This window comes from Neodiprion pinetum, chromosome 4, assembly GCF_021155775.2.
Source record: "Neodiprion pinetum isolate iyNeoPine1 chromosome 4, iyNeoPine1.2, whole genome shotgun sequence".
Taxonomy (NCBI): Eukaryota; Metazoa; Arthropoda; class Insecta; order Hymenoptera; family Diprionidae; genus Neodiprion; species Neodiprion pinetum.
The window spans coordinates 35,272,008-35,290,047 of NC_060235.2; the positions used below are offsets into that span (position 1 = coordinate 35,272,008).

Sequence of the window (18,040 nt, forward strand, 5' to 3'; positions counted from 1 at the left end):
GAAACGGCTCTTCGAACGAAAAATAATTCAGGCTAGCAAAATTGTGCAGATATTTACAAACAACAGGGTGTTGATAGGGTTGATTTTGAATTCCCATCCCCCCAATCTTCGAATGCTTGTAGGTATAGTTATTAATTAAAATAATTAAAAAAAATAAATAAACTCCCCGAAAATTTGAACTCTCTACGTCAACTGTAAAATAGTCCGCTCCGAGATCGAAGTATCTTGTGGAAAAACGTTTTCCCCGTTTAAAATTTCACAAATCGTTAACGAATATATCGCAAATAATGGAAAATAAATATTTTTGCAGAGAATTCAACGCTCTACAAAAAATCTCTGATGCGTAAAATTTGTAAATTAAAACGTTCGCGTGTTAATTGACGAATTTGATTAAACTTTTAACGTCAATTAAAATAAGTCGACGATGGATTCCGGTGCTTCTTGAAATGAACAGTTGTTACGAAGGCGTTATCGCGTAAGAAACTACTATACCGATATCGACTACTTCCATACGTACGTTAGCTCCGGAGCCGCGATTCGTTTGATAGCTGCTGCAGGCAGCTACGTTTTATTTTGCGTTTTCAAGTCGACGAGAGCTCTTTCCTCGCTCACCTTGACAACGAAATTTACATACCACGAACTCTGATGTCTTCGATGATATTTTCAACGGCAGTCAATTGTTTGTGTCAATTTGCAAGTGAGGTTATTGCAGGCGATCGGTCGGCACAGCTACGCATTTATATTTTTATTCTTTTATTATTTTTCCTGTTTTTTTTTTTTCCCCCCCTCCTTTTTTTCTTTCTCACCCGTTTACACCGCAGCGTCTTCCGATGACAATATTTGTACAGTTGGAGTAGGTGGATGACGAATTTCCATCGTACATTGCACAATCCCTTTTACTTTGACTCGAGCTCCGTGCGACGTTTATTTATTTATTTCTTGTATTTTTTCATCCTTCTCAACCACCCTGACGACGTGAGCACTGCGCGAGGAATCCATAGTTGTTGAGGTCGCGTGACAGGTGGTATCGTCGTTTAAAATATTCGACATTCGTTTCTCTCTTCGATCACTTGGAGTTATACCTAGATCTACGCGAAGTTTCCTCCGATCACGCGAAATTGCGCGACGACGTATTTTATTAACGTCGAAACTCGGGCGCTGCTCGTTCTTTAAAGAAAATGAGGATAGAACTTTCGTATCCATTTTCATGACTCACGGAGGCTTTTCGTGCCACAAGCCAGACGTGGAAGCAAAAAGGGTGCCGAATTTTTCCAGGGATAAACATATCACGCGGGGAAAACACGTGCGGCTGGCCGGCTGGCCGCTAATCGTTACTCCCTACGTCACCTGAAACAAATTTATGCCAAGAATATATAGAGCGTCGCAACATCTGGTCGCCGTATAAGATTAGTTGTGTTGTTTTATAGAGTCGCGTTAACTATCAACGAATTTGTGGCTCGAATTTTTATTGCCTGAAAATCGTTAGATAAGAACTATCGATGCGGGAAAAAAAAAACAACAACAAAAAACCACCTTCGCTATTAATTTCATTCCCCCGTTGACAGTCGGTATTTTCGGATAAATCTGTGTTCGTATTTTTATTTTTTTTTTCTTCGTTCTCCCCTAAGCGATACCTGTCGTCTGTGAATTGGCGATTTGCTGCAAAAAGAAGGTGATGGATGTATGTACGTGTCCTGAACCGAACTGGCGTTGTTGTCGCTGTTTTGGCGGCAGCGTCACGTCGCGCTTCACGTTATTAACATAAGTATCAACAATTAAAAAGGACATTAAGCGACTGGTCACGATCTCTTATTATCCGTTTTTAGTTCCGCACTTTACGGTTGCCATTGACGGATAATTATAATTATCCTTGGCTATGCGAAAGTGTAAAAGGCGGTTGAATGTATCTCCAATAATTCTGATTACAGGCTCAGCCTTTTTTTTTTCTTTGCAATTATTAGCTATTGGTACGATAACACTTCCAGTGTCAAGGTGACGATGCTTAGTTTACTTCGAAAATATTTCGTATCTCAAGTACTCGAAATTTTATTGAAAAATTGAATATCACCCTCGTTGCTACTGTTACGTATCACAGTCATATTGCGCCACTCACGACATGCATGTATGATGTATACATAAAATAAACGTACGTATATGTAACGGTTTCTTCTACGTCACTAAAGAAATAGAGCTTGAGTCACCTATATATATTTTTCGGGTGTACACAGGTGATTATTCGTCAATTGAACAGTTACCGTGAATATATGTCGAGATCACATGACGTATGACAATCAACGGGCGTGAAAGAACATTTTACACACATGCCAATCTTACTTCTTTTCCATCATCTTGCGTCAGTTGGGTCTATAATTTTCCACGTACCTATCACGACAACTATTTTCAACTATCGGAAAATTATTCGGGCATAGATAACTGTCCAGGAATTCTTTCGAACCGAGATTGGACCGGAAATTCATCATCCACCGGCATGGTTAGGTCGGATTTGTACATAACGATTACGCGATCAGAGATCTTTTCAATTACCTTGTTAGAAATTGAACGCGAGCTTATGACGCGAGTGAAAGTTGGTGGAATTTGAAACAGCAAAGCCGCTCCTGATTATTACAAACGCGTTTTGGCCTGTCAATGCGAAAAGATCAACGACCCCGATGTTCGGTATTCAGATTCCCTTCAAGTTTCAACCAATTTCACGCTTCTTGGAGGGTCGCTCTCAAGAACTTGGGTATAAAGATGTTTCAGTATAAGGAATTCTATGTATAATGTGCCTACACCGAGTATTTTTTGCTTGTGCGATCTTCGTTCACCTTCTTTATCTCTTAGTCCGTTCCTTTCCGTTCCGTTCCACCAATCTGCAGATAGAACTTGGTAATGAGGGATCCGAAGTAATTTTTTTTTTTCCACCGATTTCGACGGTGAGAAATAAATTCTATAGACTTGTGAGATGTTGGAAGAGAAGAAAAATGAGAACGCACAATTTACGACATAAAAATCTGAAATCTGATCAATATCCGGGAGATCCTCTTAGCATTTCGTGATTCCTGAAAATATTACCATTTGAAATTATTCATATTATACGTCCAGTTTATATAAGTAAATAATTAAGTTGAGGGAAATATCGTCGGAGCCAACCTGCATTGAATTATCGAAATTTGACGCGAAAAATTGACTCAACTAACAAAAGGAACCGTCGAAATATTTTGCGCCGCTCCTATTGATCGACCAAACGATTTTTCCCGTGATTATTTACTTTCGTAAACAATTTCATGACTCCGGATGCTCGATGCGGGGGCGTTATAGCTTCTATCTATACGCTGTACGAGCTTTTCCTGTTGGAAGGTTAAGAAAGGCCGCTTTGAACAAGTTCTGATGAATTTCTGGTACTCCGCAGAAAGGGAAAGGAGAGGGTGTCTTTGTAGGAGTAAATTTTCGAGCCACAAAGGATTTGTGGGTATTTCACACTTCCCTTCCTTTTCCGTTTCCTGCCGATCCGTTTGAAAGTTTTCCACACTTCTGCCGCCTGCAGATCACCCGACGTTCTTGAGAAGATTTTGTCTAAATTGCTCGAGAGCTTTTCACTCAGTCTCCATAGCATTACTTAAGTCGTTCGCCCCCTTCCAACTTCCGTTACAATTTCTCGGTGAGATACACTCCCGATCGAAGAAAGTGGATTATTCCGTTGCGACGTCGGTTCTTCGTCAGCTTCTCAATTTATATATCTCCAACGCCAATGCTGAGTACGGACTCAACGTTATTTCCTTCTTTTAATCGCAGTACGCTGCGATGATAAGGAAATATAAAACGCAGAAAGAGTCGAGTATTCTGTTACGGGAAAGCTCTCACTTAAACGGGAAAATCTTCTATGATTATCCCCAGCTTTTCCGCATTCGGGTAACCTTTGTAATCAGCGGAGGATTTACTTGAAAAACGGAATTTTTCCGCACAGCTTTCGTTCAATTTTCGTCTTTAATTTGCCCTCTTTGCCAATGATCGTTATTCTACGGTCCGATGGCTTCCTCAGATTGTGAAAGGAGATGCAGTCACACGTACGTTTGCGTGTCCAACTCGCCATCTGTGCCTCGTTGATTATCACTGCCAAGATCTTCTCCTTCAAATAGCGTATATTAATGATCTTAGTGTCTTCTAACTACCAAAAACATGAACATGATAAATTAACACGACGTATACCGATTAGCATCCTCGAGCCCGAATTCTTCTATTTCAAGACCTGTGACTACTCCGTGAAAAAAACACAAAGGTCAACGCGTATCTGAGATCAAACTTGGCAAAACCAGCTAGTCCTGTTTCTGTACAAGTCATTCAAATTTTTCCCTTTTTTTCTCGTAAACCGGCTGACTGGACGTCGCAATCTCGTATTCAATACTCCGTAATAGTTGGATGAGTTTCGGCAGAAGCTGCAGTTTTACTCGCGATAAAAATTCACTGTGTTATTCTCATAATATTGTTGTCGAAAATGACTACAATTATTCATAACTGGTGGGTTAATAAGCAATAAAATAGGCGGCCTTAGAAGATTAGAAGAAAAAATAAAGTAATTTCTACAGCTAAAAATTTTTCCGGAGTATTAAGTTTTGAATGGAAAAGTTACTCGAACGTATACAAGTAAAACTTATCCAACAGTTTTTATAGATTTCTTGAAAAATTATTATATTAATGCCTGAAATGAAATCGCGTCCGATCGTTAACGAAAAGTCGTTTCCACTTTTCTTCTCTTTCGGTACACCTAAATGTATGAATGCTAAGAACTTTAAACATTTCCGGATACGCGATGCTGGAATTTCAGCTTAACGACGCCGGGTTATTACACTTTCGAATCGCAGTTCGAAACTGTTCGAGTTGATTTTGCCTGTATCAGGACCGTCGGAATTGAGAATTCCCGTTCCCTCGGCTGCTGCAGGCATGCCAACGAAGTTAACTTCTCGGAAACGATGGCTCCTTGTTAGAGCTGAAAATTTCAACCATCAATGCGACATTCTATAGGAAGGAAAAACGGCTCAATCAGGCCTCTCGTTTTTTTCGTCTCCGGCCCTTTCCGCCCCCCTTCGTTACCGATGGACCGAATATACATATTATTATATATAACACCATCGCGTCGCCTTATCGTGCCACGATTTTCATGCAGAAGCACTCTTGGCCCTCCCCATCGTCGGGGGTTATTTCGGTTCGCCGATGCTCCGCATCGCTGGCAGCGTTTAATCTGTGCTTTAAGGGGGGAGCCTGCTTTAGAGGCTTCAAAAAATCGGTTTTTTCGAGGATTTTTTTGGGAAGGAAAGAAACATCCGATTAAAACGAAACTTTCAGGGTTTATTGTTATGTATTTCAACAGTCTTCTCGAATTTTTTCATTAGGATACATGTCATATTATGCCTGGTACAAGCATTTCACCGAGGTGTCTCGAGTATGCATTTGTCGTGCGGCGGGAAAGGTGCAGGTCGCAATTTCCATCTGAAACAAAGAAACCAAAAAAATTTTTACTTCTCATTAGTATGGCTTCTAGTTAAATCAAGAAAATTCCACAAAAAGTGAAAAATTCAACAATTTTTCGCAAATTAAAAAAAAAATTCATTTTTCTTGGGAAAAGAATTCACTTTAGATTGTTTAAAAAGTGGGTTAATCTTAACTTTATTAAGGTTTTTTAGGTTCAACTAGAAGAGAATTTCATCCCGAGTACAATGCAATTTGTCTCGTTTCGATAGGACGTTTAGTTTCTTCCTTATCTTTTTCGCCGCTTAGGAAAAAGCGTAAAAATGAAAAACGGAGAAATCGTGCGTCAAAGTTTTCGTGCATAAAAAATCGTAATTTTCTTGAACTTACCGCATTAATATGCTAATCAGCGATTCCTGGTCCATAGAGTTGCCCTTCAGACTCTTCAAAAAACTGGTTCAAAACTTCAAAAAACTGGTTCAGACTCTTCAAAAAACTGGTTGAAAACTTCAAAAAACTGGTTCAGACTCTTCAAAAAACTGGTTGAAAACTTCAAAAAACCGCTCGTATACCTGCTCGACGCTTGCTCACTATTTCTTCTGTAACTCCGAAAATATTTCGAATTTGCGTCTGAAATTTTAGGGACACATTCTTGGATAGTTTGGGAAGACATTTATGCAAAAAAAAATAGATTTTTTGAAGCCTCTAAAGCAGGCTCCCCCCTTAAAAGTGAGCTATTGCCGAATCCCTTTATCCCTCCTCCCACCCTGCGTACCGATGTAGCAATCACCTTGGACGATGTAATCGACGCAGGGCGTACATAAGTTGGGCCAATATCGTGCAGGTTACTGCAGACATTACAACAAGCCGGTGAACTTGTCGTTGAGTCGTCAGGAATTAACGGTGTCATCCGTTGACGTATCTGATTGCTCGATTATTCTTTTACGACCTGCAGATTATCTGTGGCTTCGTATATTTCCTGTCAGCGTGTGTGAACGGCAATTGTTTGATTACGGTTAGCTGTGTAAGGTTAGGCGTGATTGAGGTGGGAAATCCAGCTGGCAGGCCGCAAGCCATGGTCCGTGTCCCATGCAAACTTGTGCGAACAACAAACGATACGAGTAGGGTGAAAATTGTACGAGATGATCCGAAACCTCTCGAACAGCCGTCTCAAGAACCAATTTCGCTCTTCCGGCTGAATTTTCGACTGGGAAAATGGATTGGAAACGTCCCGTTCGAGTCCCGATTTTCGTGCAGAGGCGAGGCGAGGGTCGATTTAGTGTATTAGCCTCTCGAGGTGAAAAAGTTGTTCCATATCGTACTTCGGAAGTTGGTTCGATTTGGGTGAAAGAGTATTTTACAGCATCTATGCGGCTCGATGGATAGAAATTGGGATGGTTTTATCAGATTTTCATATGACTTCCTGAAATTCGATACGGTTTCTTCACACGTCATTCTTGACAAAAGAACGGTATAGCTACTCTTTGCATCATCGTCGCGCCAATTATCCCAACTAACCGGGTCAACGAAGCTCCACTTTTGGAATCCATGGTCGCAATCAGGAACCAATCAAGAGATGTGCCCCGCTTTCGTTACCGTTTTGTTTTATTGACACGCAATTTCGGGGGCTAAGAGTGGTCGTAACCCTGAGTAATATGTTGACATTTCGTAAAAATTACTGCGTCGATATGTCGTTTTGTTATACAATTGTTGCATTCGGTCGGTATCTCGATTCCTTCGGGTATTCGCTTTGGCAATTAAATTTTTGCGATCGGATCAGACACACGTAACGTAATTAATTATTGTGCACACAGCTGCTGCTGACAAGATTGGCCGGGGGGCCTTTTAAATCTCCGCAACACCTTGTCGTTCTCGTTACATGTTACACAAAGAGAACCAAGTTCGCAATAGGAGATTCTGTGTTAATGGAGAATTACTCGGTCACCGTAACGGCGATATCTCTGATGTAACCACCGGAAATTAATTATCTTACCACCCTGGCTGGAGGGTACAGAAATTTCGTTGATTGTCGTCAATGCCGTACAAAGGTCTCTCTGCGTAGGAATTTCGCCACCTTTTGTGGCTGCCGTCGATATGATATTATGTCGTGGCTGCTTGACGACACGGTCACTTGACCCATTCTTAACTAAATTTCTCAGTCGTTTCGTCTTGCAAGCAATTCCGTATCTCCTTTGATTACGATTCACCCATACTTTCTCAACAAGCTTATCGTATGCCCTGCAGTTCGAATTACTCCGAGGCGAACCCCTTGTTAATTTACCCCGTAGGCACAACGCCTATTGTCCGGACCCTTGGATTCAACGATATCTAAGTAATATCAGACTACACCGGTGGCCTTGAATGTATCAAAATCAATCGAAGGGTCTTTACGTAACAATCAAACGCAACTAATCAAATAAATTCGAGTTAAATCCAAACGGCAATCGCATCATCTGGCACCAAACTGATATCTTGCTCTGAATCCTGTTGTACACTTTTCTTGTAACTGGTATAAGTGAAAGGTTTGTTTATGCTAACATCCGACCTCAAATTGTGATCATATTTCGACGCCTTTGACGAAAAGTGGTACGCTTCAGATTTCTTACGAAAACTAGCACGTTTTAATTTAGTCATCTCGAATGAGATACAATTTTTTTACACTCTTGTAGAAAGATTACTAGTAGGTTAGGTAAGGACTACTTAATACCCGTACACCCTGTTTTTATAAGAAATCCGAAACATGCTACTTTTCGTAACAGGCGTCGATTTGTTCAATATAAAATGAAAGCGAATATCCCTGGTCTCTCTTATAGTTGCTTCCTGATTGCGTCGGCATGTCAATATTATCCATTCGCGCTCCTTTGTATGTGATAAATTGTTTGCATATCAGCCACGAGATATAACTCTACAGACTCGTTCGATTTGCTTGCCTGCGTTGCATGTTACGAAAGCTTGGAAATAATCTTTTACTCGCCAAATATCCACTTTGCTGTATTTTATAAATGATAACGCAAAACGCAGGAGATAGGAAGGAGAATTCCGTCGGTTCGACATTCGACGCCGCGATCGCGCGTTTATTCGTTGAATATAATTTCGTGTAAATAAATATTATGCAGATTGAAAAACGAACTTCCGATTTTATCACGATTGAATCGACCGTGTAAGTACGCGGTGGTATGCTCACCCCAGAAAGTGCCGAGCACGTTTCCGGTTTCATTTGAATATCTAATCGTGCCACGTTCACGTCTCGCTGATCGACTGAAAACTCGAATTCTTCTACATCCAGTTTAACTTCGATCTATCGCACGAATTCACTCAGGACTTTTGCGATTTTGTAATTTTTAGACCATAGAGTAAATATATTCTGACTCCTAAATATATTCGAATTCGAAGTTGACTTGACATTATTGACACTCGATACTGAGGCAGGTTTAAACGACTGCATAATTTGAATTTCTACAGAATCCTGCGAGACAGTGATAAAACGTCTCGATCCCTTTGATAGAGACCAGATGGAATATCCCTGGATTTTTACTGGATCTACCCAGATTTAAAAATAAAGTCATTGTGATTTATGAACAAGCCGAAGCAAAGGTTACCCAGTTGTAGGCTTTTTATTGTGGATAGTGTCCGCTAGACAAGGCGTAAAATGAAGTTACAGCCTCGTAAATGCGAGCCTAATTGTCGCATGAATCCTTATACATAATACTTTGGAAGACGTACCGGTGTAGCCGAATAACTACGTTTCATTTACACGTCAAGGTTAAGTGATAGCGTCTCGGAGACGAAAAATTCAAGTTTTTTCTTCCCGCGTTTAGAATCACTGGCTAATTTTCCGAAGAACGAACAGCCTCCTTTAGACATGCTTGAATATTTGAAGAGAAAAAACGATCGACACGGTGACTTTTTCCTATTTATACCTCAAAGCGGGGGTTGTCAGTGGTTTTAAAAATAGGTTTAAACAAGATTGCTTATTTCTGGATTCAAACTGAATTCAATGACATGCGTCATCAAGATCCTCGAAATAACTGCTGCTCGGAAATGGCATTGGACTCGCTGCAATCCGTTAGATACTGATCACAAATTACGCCTGATATTTTGCGCGCTTGTTTGCGCGTCAATTAATATTTTGTGATTAAAAAAAGTGATTGACATCTAAATTATTCACTCCAATCACAATTTCGTGACATATCGCATGTCCAACGGTATAAGGACGTGTGCGCCATTATACGAGCTCTTACAATGCGTAAGGATAAAAAAGCATATTTTCTCCCCTTTTTATTTATGCAAAACACATGATGATAGATTAAGAAATTTTTAAATTGAAAAATGAATTAATTAACCGTAAAAGGTCGAAGATACTGTTGGTTATGCCCTTTCATCTCTAACTTTACGAAAAACAATCACGTTCTTTAACGGTGTAAGGTCGCATGTGCCCACAAACCACCTTGTATCCTTATGTTCGGTATAATTTTTTGAGAAAACGTAAAATTTTTTTAATTCTTCCCGATATCGATAAATCCTTATGTTTCGAAGGAAGTTTGCGTCGTTTACGGAAAAAAAAAAAAAATAGCGGCTGCGACCTTATACCATTTATAAATGTGATGAATAAAAATATATTTTGATGCTGAAAGGACGTATCCGCCAAACGCAAGACATTTATTTATTGTTTCGGCTAATTTTAGTATAAATATGAGTTTTCGGTGCTTTAATAATACTTGTTAAAATCAACTTATGAAAAAATAAATTCCTCAGATACGTAAAAACTTATCTTTCATCGATTTTCTTCCGTTCTTAATTCTCCGCTTTCATATTTGTATTGAATAAATGCGCCGATGGGATTGATAAACCTCCTCTATCAAGTATCGTTTAAAATTTATCGACGTGAAGATAATTTGACACTGGTCCTTCGGGTGTAATTCGCGCTTTAACTACACCTCCGATGAAGATAACGTTATTACGTTAATAGCCAGGACTAAACGCAATGCATGCAAGCGTTATCGAATTTTAGATGATACACGCAAATAGTAGGATCGACGCTTGTCACCAGCTTTTGGCTGCTAGCGGTAATTACGTGTGGGCAGCGACCGATAACGCTTCCAATGGCGCTTGATTTACGCAGACGTATTTTCGCATTATTTAAATGCCTGGTAAATTAAAGCTAAGTGGGTTGACGCTTCTTGGCATAAGAAGGTCGATAGGGTTGGTTACGTAAATCTCTTGTAAATAATATCTCAGTTATGTTGGTCAGAAATTGATGACAGAGAGAAAAATAAAAAGAAAAGAATAAATTGGAACGTTGAAAAATTGCAGAAATTCATCAAGTTCTTAAGGATTTTAAGTAGCTAATTTATCTCTTTCACCGTTTACGTAATTTTAGATTCATTTTTTCGCTCTCCTCTTCTCTGTCTCTCTCTCTCGCTCTCTCTCTAACCTTATTTCGCTGATTGTATAACGTACCCACCTACCGTCCTCACCGGACAAATTATTCGAATTAAAGACAATCGTCGCGCGTATAATTGAGCCTAATCACCATTCTCGCCAATTTAGATCGGGGGAAAAATCTGAAATCGGTAATTTATCACAGGATTTGTGTTATCGCTTTACAGGATCCTCTCGCATAAGCGAGCCTTGTCGGTGATACAATTTCTGGCTGAATGCCCACAAAGTCAATTCAGTCATAGCCTGAAAAAGTTAAACTTGGCATTAAGCGTGCGTTGTCTTATTATGTCAGTGGCTCGTAAAATTTGTTGCGAAAATCAAGAACGCGTCAAAGAACTCGCGGAAAGTCGTGCATTCACCAACGGACTCGTCGAATAAATTTATTCTCATGGGTATAACGTTGGATTCACGATGTTCCATAGAGATAGAGAGATAAAGCGAGAAACGCAGAAGGGGGGGGGGGGGGGGGGGGCGAGAAGAAAAAAAAAAAAAGGAAAGAGGCACTGTACAGTATGTAATTCTTTTCAAAGTAAAACTAAATGTCTCTGGGTATACTTCGCAGCTGGGTAGGCGTAATAAATTTCCTCGTTTCACGCGACAAAGTTGCTTCACTTTTTCTCTTCTCTCTTTTCTCTCCCGTTTATTTATGTATTTGTTTTTGCATTAACAGATAAATTCGGGGTCGTTATTTTCTCGACCTTCGTTTAATATATTATACCGCCACCAAAGTAACGACCATTTTATATTTTATTTCTGCTCACCGTATCTGGATTCACATGGTGAAAATTTTCTAGTTATTCGCGGGTGGTAATCGATTCAATTCTGCTTCACGGTACGCAATTTTAGTAGTTTCGGAAGTATCGAGTAAGATAATCGATTTGCCTTTAGGAAAAAATGTGCCCCTGTAAAGGCTGCCACATAATATCTTTTCTTTCACGCCTCCATTCTATCAATTCAATTGGCTAGCCATACTTTTTGTGACACGCTTACTTCAACCGGTTGTTCTACGGGTTACATGGGGTAGAGCTGCCGCTCATTACAGTGTAAGGGGAAAAAAAACTTGATATTCTCTACACGATATTTTATCTTCAGTTTGATCATGCCGTTAATGATGCTGCACGAATCTCGGTATTCCGTTCATACGAGATTTTACCGCAAGTGTTCGCTACAGGAAAATCGAATAAAAGATGTTTATAACCTGCAACGTACGTACATGTTCAAAGCGTCCGTGTCACGTGGTTCAAGGTTAGGAATTCCGTACGGCGACGACGACGACGAGGACGATATATATGTATATATATACAGTGATGATGGTCACGATAACGATGACGGCGATGATTTTATAAATGAGCGATCCAACCGATGTGAGAACAATTGAGCGATTGTGAATGGAGGCGAGAAGAGAAGAGCACCGCTGGTTCGCTTCGGTAAAAAAAAAAGTACGCACACTAATATCGGATAATTGGCGTCTCTTAAAATTCGTACGAAGTATTGTATAATCGCGAATTTGCTATCCTGCGACTCCTCGGCAATGTAACACCGACATATCATATCACATATGCGCATATTCATACGTATTGCGTAAACACGCGGACAGTCGAGTATCTCTGGTTTGTCGACAGATACTTCGTTACACTTTCGGTTTAGACAACGTTCGGTATGGTCGGTTGGCAAGGTGGATAAGCCGCCCGGTTCCGGCAGGAATAACCGGCTTGACGTACACGTTCGCGTTGAGGCTAAGATTGTTTAAAAAACGCGAACAACCGATGAGCAGATACAGGACACGGCTGTACGTCGTAGTTTTTGCGCGACCTTTAACGTGGCTGAAAATTCTGTCTCGATAAGCCCGGACATTCGGGCACAGCACACGATGTGAATACTTCAGTTGTGTAACAATCATCCGTTCTTAACCCTGGTGATTTTAAGTTTCTACAACCTTTTACTCTGATCGAGAATTACGCGTGGAAATTCGATAGGAAAGAAAGCTCTTCCGCAGAATCGAGTAAATTTGTGATATAAATAAAAAGTGTCGAACCCTCACTGAATCCCGATTACATACTATAAGAATATTACAGTCGAACAACAGATCAAATGGAATCGGCAAGCGATGTTAACAGAATGATTAACGGTGTGTTGCGTAGTGTAATTAACAGTTTTCTGTAGTTTGCTTTCCCCCGTTTCTGTTTATCGCAATTTTCAGACGTACGTAACTTGTTCTTTTTTTTCTTTCTTTCTTTCTTTCTTGCCTTTAATCGCACATCATCAACGTGATCCAGATACACTGTAAAAAATTTGGTGTCAAAATCAACACCATTTTAACACCACGCGTAGTCCCGAAAAGTCCACTCCGTTGGTGTGCATGCTTGGTGTTAACAGACGGTGTTAAAAGTTTGGTGTTCCGAAGTAACACCGATTGCAGTAACACCCGAAACCTGACACCTTCAGAATAACACCAGAGTATTGACGCCCAGACAATTATGACACCATAAAAATCAGCACCAAGGAATTTGAACCCTGCGAAATAACAACATCGAAATGGACACCATAAGAATCCGCACCGCTGAATAAGCACCTTGCGAATGAACACCAGCGGATTAACACCCTGGCAATAACACCAAAAAACTGACACCCAGTTGATAACACCAGAAAATTGACATCCGCAATATAGCACTATACAACAACAAAAAACAACTCCAAAAAATTGACACCATGGTAATAACACCAGAGAATTGGCAAACCGACTATTTTTTCTTATATGAATATAGGTATATGCATATATGACACATGAGGTAGGGTTTAAAAATAAAATACAGTGATTCATAAGATAATCCAAGTCAATATATAATTTCTATTACATAGGTAAACACCTTACATGTGCTTTCAAATATATACATATATAAACTTATTTTTGCTTATACATATATATATAACCACATGAACCTTAGAATAATCTTACATATTATATATTTGATATCAAAAGTACAAAACTTATTTTCTCTTTAACAACAAATTGGCTAAATAATAATTAATCATTATTGTTTGTACTTTCCGTTCTGCGGGATAGGAACTTTTAAATACCGTATGCATTTATATGAACATATGAATTGAGTGACACGAAACGGCGTAAAAACTAATAGTACAATATACATATAGATTATAATTATGATAATGATGAAAATAGTAGCATATAGGTACGTTTAAAAAATATGACATCTCGGCACTACGAACGTAGTAGTTTTGTGATAACTTTGATGAAATTCATAGGCATATTTATGATCCAACAGATTGAGATCGATTAAACTATAGGTCTTTATAATTTTGGGTTCGACTACAAAAGCATGGTACTCGTCACTAAAATATTTTGTTTTACATTTGGTACAAATAACGAATGGTACATTGCGATGTACAAAGATATGAGTGATGACCTGAAATACGGGTAGATCCGTCTGTTCATCAATATGGGTTGCAATTGAAAATCCGACTTTATAAAGAAATCCAGAAACTACTTTTTTCACCACGAATATTCTATCGGATGGATTAAATTGAAAATCGCTTCTCGCTAACAAAAATTCAGATATAAAATTGTCATACCTATCAAATTTGCCTCCGCCTGTGCCAATAAAATTTCTTTCTTTTGTGTCTTAGGACAGGCATTGCGGAGGAAGATCAACTGTCCTTGCGCACTTTCCTCATTGTGAGGGTACACATTTTTGGGGGTCGAACGTTTTCTTTCTGCTCAATTTTAACTTCTTTACTTGGCACCTGACGACGTCTATTGAGGGTGCGCAGTCTCCAGGAGATGTAACCTGACCGGCCTTCAGGGTCATAGAATATTTCCTGAAATTTAAATCAGTAAATGCTAGATAGTTTTATTAACACATAAATAATTCGCTACTGTATATGATCCTGTAAAAAATATCGGGCTAAAGTTTCACTTATATATAGATAAAATATGTTAATTCAAAATTTTTTTCAAAGCCAATGCCGACTAGAATGTGGCAGTATTTTATTCCAATTTAATAATTTATTTCCAATAAATTCACCAAATGGAGATAGGTTAGTGTACACCGAGCGTTTTGGTAATTCAGTACGCGGAATGAAATGATAATGCTTGGTTGGTACTCAATTATACAAGTCAGCACCAAATGGTTTAAAATAACACCATAGAGCGTTGAAAGAACCCTAGATACTATTCAAAGAACACCAAATAGTGTTAGATGAACAGAAAATAGCATTTAACGATTTATTGGAAAATATTATTTATTAACACTTACCTGTAATAATAAAATCATTCTATTCCAAGGGCTTGCCATTGGGAGTGAGCACTTTTATCTATTTAGTCTCCCCGTTGTATCGTCCCTTTCGCAACTGGAAAGATGTCCCGGTAACAATGTCACCACTATCCGGTGCATCCTGCACATTTGCTGCTTGCTGCGCACTATCAATCAACACATTTTCCATTTCAGGGCCATCCATATTAAGCAAAGTCACGGTAAAAACATTAACAAAATCTGATTCCGACATAATTAGAACCATACACGAGGCAGACAACACGTTTTACCTGAAATGCGAAGCGACTGCTTGTAAGCGCGCGTGGAGGAAACTGAGCTTCTCTGACTGCGGGCTAAGGACTTGCGGCATGTTAAAACTTGTACGCGTAAGAGCTTTCGACATCAGATTGACACCATCGGTGTCAATTCAACATTATATCGGTGTCAATGCAACACTGTGTCGGTGTACACGCAAATCTGTGACAGACTTGGATTTTGAGGTTGACACCATCGCCGTCAAACCAACACATTGTAAACAATCGACGGTGTGAACTTCTATAAAACTTCTATAGACTGCATTTCGGTTTGGAAGCAACACTATTTGGTGCTTTTTAACTTCCCGTTTCTCCATTTTCGGAGAAAAAAGGAAATTATTGTCATCACCCCGAAAATGAAAAGTTAGGTGTTCACTAAATCTTGACGTTTCAAGATCCAGAGAATCATCTCCGACCGCTTTCGGACGGACGACTGTGTGTGTGTATGTGTGTATGTATATACGTATCTGATCAATTTTTTTATCCGACGATATCTCAAAAACGAGGCACCGCATTTCAATGATTTTGGTCCCAATCGACGCGGCTTTTCAAAACTTAGAACTGATTAGATTTTTGCTTTGATCGGTTCAGTACTTTTTGAATTATTCGAACAACAAATCTCCGAAAAATAAAATAAAAATATCCTGAGAATGGATCAACGGATTTGAATGAAAATTGGTACCATGAGATTTCTGGGGTCGTTGATCACGAATATGGGATCAGATTTGCAAAATCTAAAATGGCGAATCCAATATGGTGGAATAAAATCTAAAAATATTCGGATTTTGGTAGAAATTAGTAGTCGGAGGTTTTTTGGGTCACCGATAACAAATCCAAGGTCAGAATTCCCAAATTCATAATGGTGGATCCATTATAGTGGTTCAAAATAAAAGAAAATCATATTATCTTCATGTAATATGGTATCCAAGGACTTTCGACACATCAATCACGAATCTGAATTTGTAGTTCGAAATTCGAATTGGATATTAATATTTTTTTATTCCGTCAACTTGGAACCTGCAGTGTGATAACGGGAAGATCGAGGGCTGGCTCACGGTCAGCTTGTTAAACACACGCAACTCGTCATTTTCGACACCATATAGTGCTAAATTTTGAATTAGCGAATAAATGTTGCCCATATAATATATACTAATTTATACATACATGCGTATAATCTGATATAATCTTATTGGATCAAATACGAATTGTAATTTGTTTGTTTTTATTTAATTTTATCGTGTTAGGGCGGACTATTTTTTTCCCGAGTAATCTCGCGCACGGTGAGATATAATCACTGAATACAATTCTCAAGTTATGTACGAAGATTTCCGACATCTAGACAGTGAGTATACCTCGTACCACAGACGAGGCTCATTGTGACTATGAGAATTTTTATTTTGAAGATATACTAACTTCTGAAGAGGGTAAATCAACACCTTGATCATTCAAATTGCACCGAAATGTGTCTGTTTGAGTAAAAAACTGCAGATGGTGTTGATTCACGTAAGATGACATCATTTTTAATCCCAACAACATTGCCGGAGTATTTCATAAACTTTATTGGTGTTATTCGTGACACCGAAATTCCCAGCCAATAACACCGAGCTTGCTTACTAACTTCTGAAGAGGCTGAATCAACACCTTAGTCATTTAAATTGCACCAAAAGGTGTCAGTATGAGTTAAACACTGCAGATGGTGTTGATTTAGTTAAGATAACACCATTTTTAATTACAACAACATCGCCGGAGTCTTTCATACACTTTATTGGTGTTGTTTGTGACACCGATATTCCTAAACAACAACTCCGAGCTTGTTTACACCGCAAATTTTTTACAGTGTACATCTGTAACTACAGTGAAGATAATAGGAACATAAATAAATCCAAAACCCATACGAATTCAGCAAGAATAATAGAATAAAAATGAGAAGAAGCGAACTGTCGACGGTGTGATGCGCAATACGGACTGTACCCAGGCATTGTGCGTGTACCTATGATTAGCGATCGACTGATTATGGTTGTTCAGTGGGTGAGTAGTGGCGAGTTAGGGATTATGGTGGGCGGCTCGTCGTCGTGAGTGACGAGCCCTGGAAGTCCTGGACACCCTGGAGTTCCTCCGGCTCGAAATCGAGAATGAACAGCAGTCTTCAGGTACCGGAGCTCCGGCTTCCGGCCGGCGAGGGCGGCGGAATAGCGGGGACCGTTCCTCTGCTGCTCGTGCCTCCCAGCAGCATTCCCAGGAGACGGCATTCCTGGATATGCGGGTGAGTCCATCCTATCCTAGCCTAGCCTAGCCCAGCGTTTTCACTCGGGCTTTTGTTACGGGGCAAAAAGCGTTTGAAGCCTGGGCAGAATTTCACGAGGCCTTATGAGCCGATCTTTTGAATTCCAGATGGTATCGTCGCCGATTCGCCCCCTCAAACACTCTCTTTCTCACTATTAGGAAAATTAATTACCCCAAAACACTTAACATTATTACATGTATAAATATGTATACATGTGTAAGCACACTTGAAATTTGAAGATCTGCAGGGTGAGTCAATTGGAAGGC

At 39.5% G+C, this 18,040-nt stretch overlaps 2 protein-coding genes and 1 long non-coding RNA gene across 7 annotated transcripts in view; 1 reads left to right on the forward strand and 2 right to left on the reverse strand.

The window, feature by feature from the left end:
• The window catches only part of LOC124217706 (elastin-like), a 76,510-nt gene that overhangs the window by 26,717 nt on the left and 31,753 nt on the right, over window positions 1-18,040 (reverse strand). Inside the window, exons 2-3 of one of the 4 annotated variants that reach the window (XR_006882887.2) lie at window positions 5,854-6,093; window positions 5,335-5,484 (exon numbers count right to left, since the gene is read on the reverse strand). The exons of 2 other annotated variants lie outside the window; for them this stretch is intronic. The gene's annotated coding sequence lies outside the window, so the exon portion shown is untranslated. Of the gene's footprint in view, window positions 1-5,334; window positions 5,485-5,853; window positions 6,094-18,040 lie in introns of those variants that run through there. One more of the 4 variants, XR_006882886.2, reaches the window with a different exon arrangement.
• dnc (phosphodiesterase dunce) overlaps window positions 1-18,040 on the forward strand; it is a 216,572-nt gene that overhangs the window by 2,631 nt on the left and 195,901 nt on the right. For both annotated transcript variants that reach the window (XM_069135689.1, XM_046623671.2), the window contains one exon: window positions 17,328-17,753. In XM_069135689.1, the coding sequence (XP_068991790.1) occupies window positions 17,623-17,753 (131 nt within the window). In that variant the 5' untranslated portion in view covers window positions 17,328-17,622. The remainder of the gene's footprint in view (window positions 1-17,327; window positions 17,754-18,040) is intronic.
• On the reverse strand, window positions 14,625-16,647 carry LOC124217707 (uncharacterized). Its single transcript, XR_011177011.1, has 2 exons — window positions 15,180-16,647; window positions 14,625-14,742 (listed from the first exon to the last, which is right to left on the reverse strand). It is a non-coding gene; the product is annotated as an uncharacterized lncRNA (long non-coding RNA).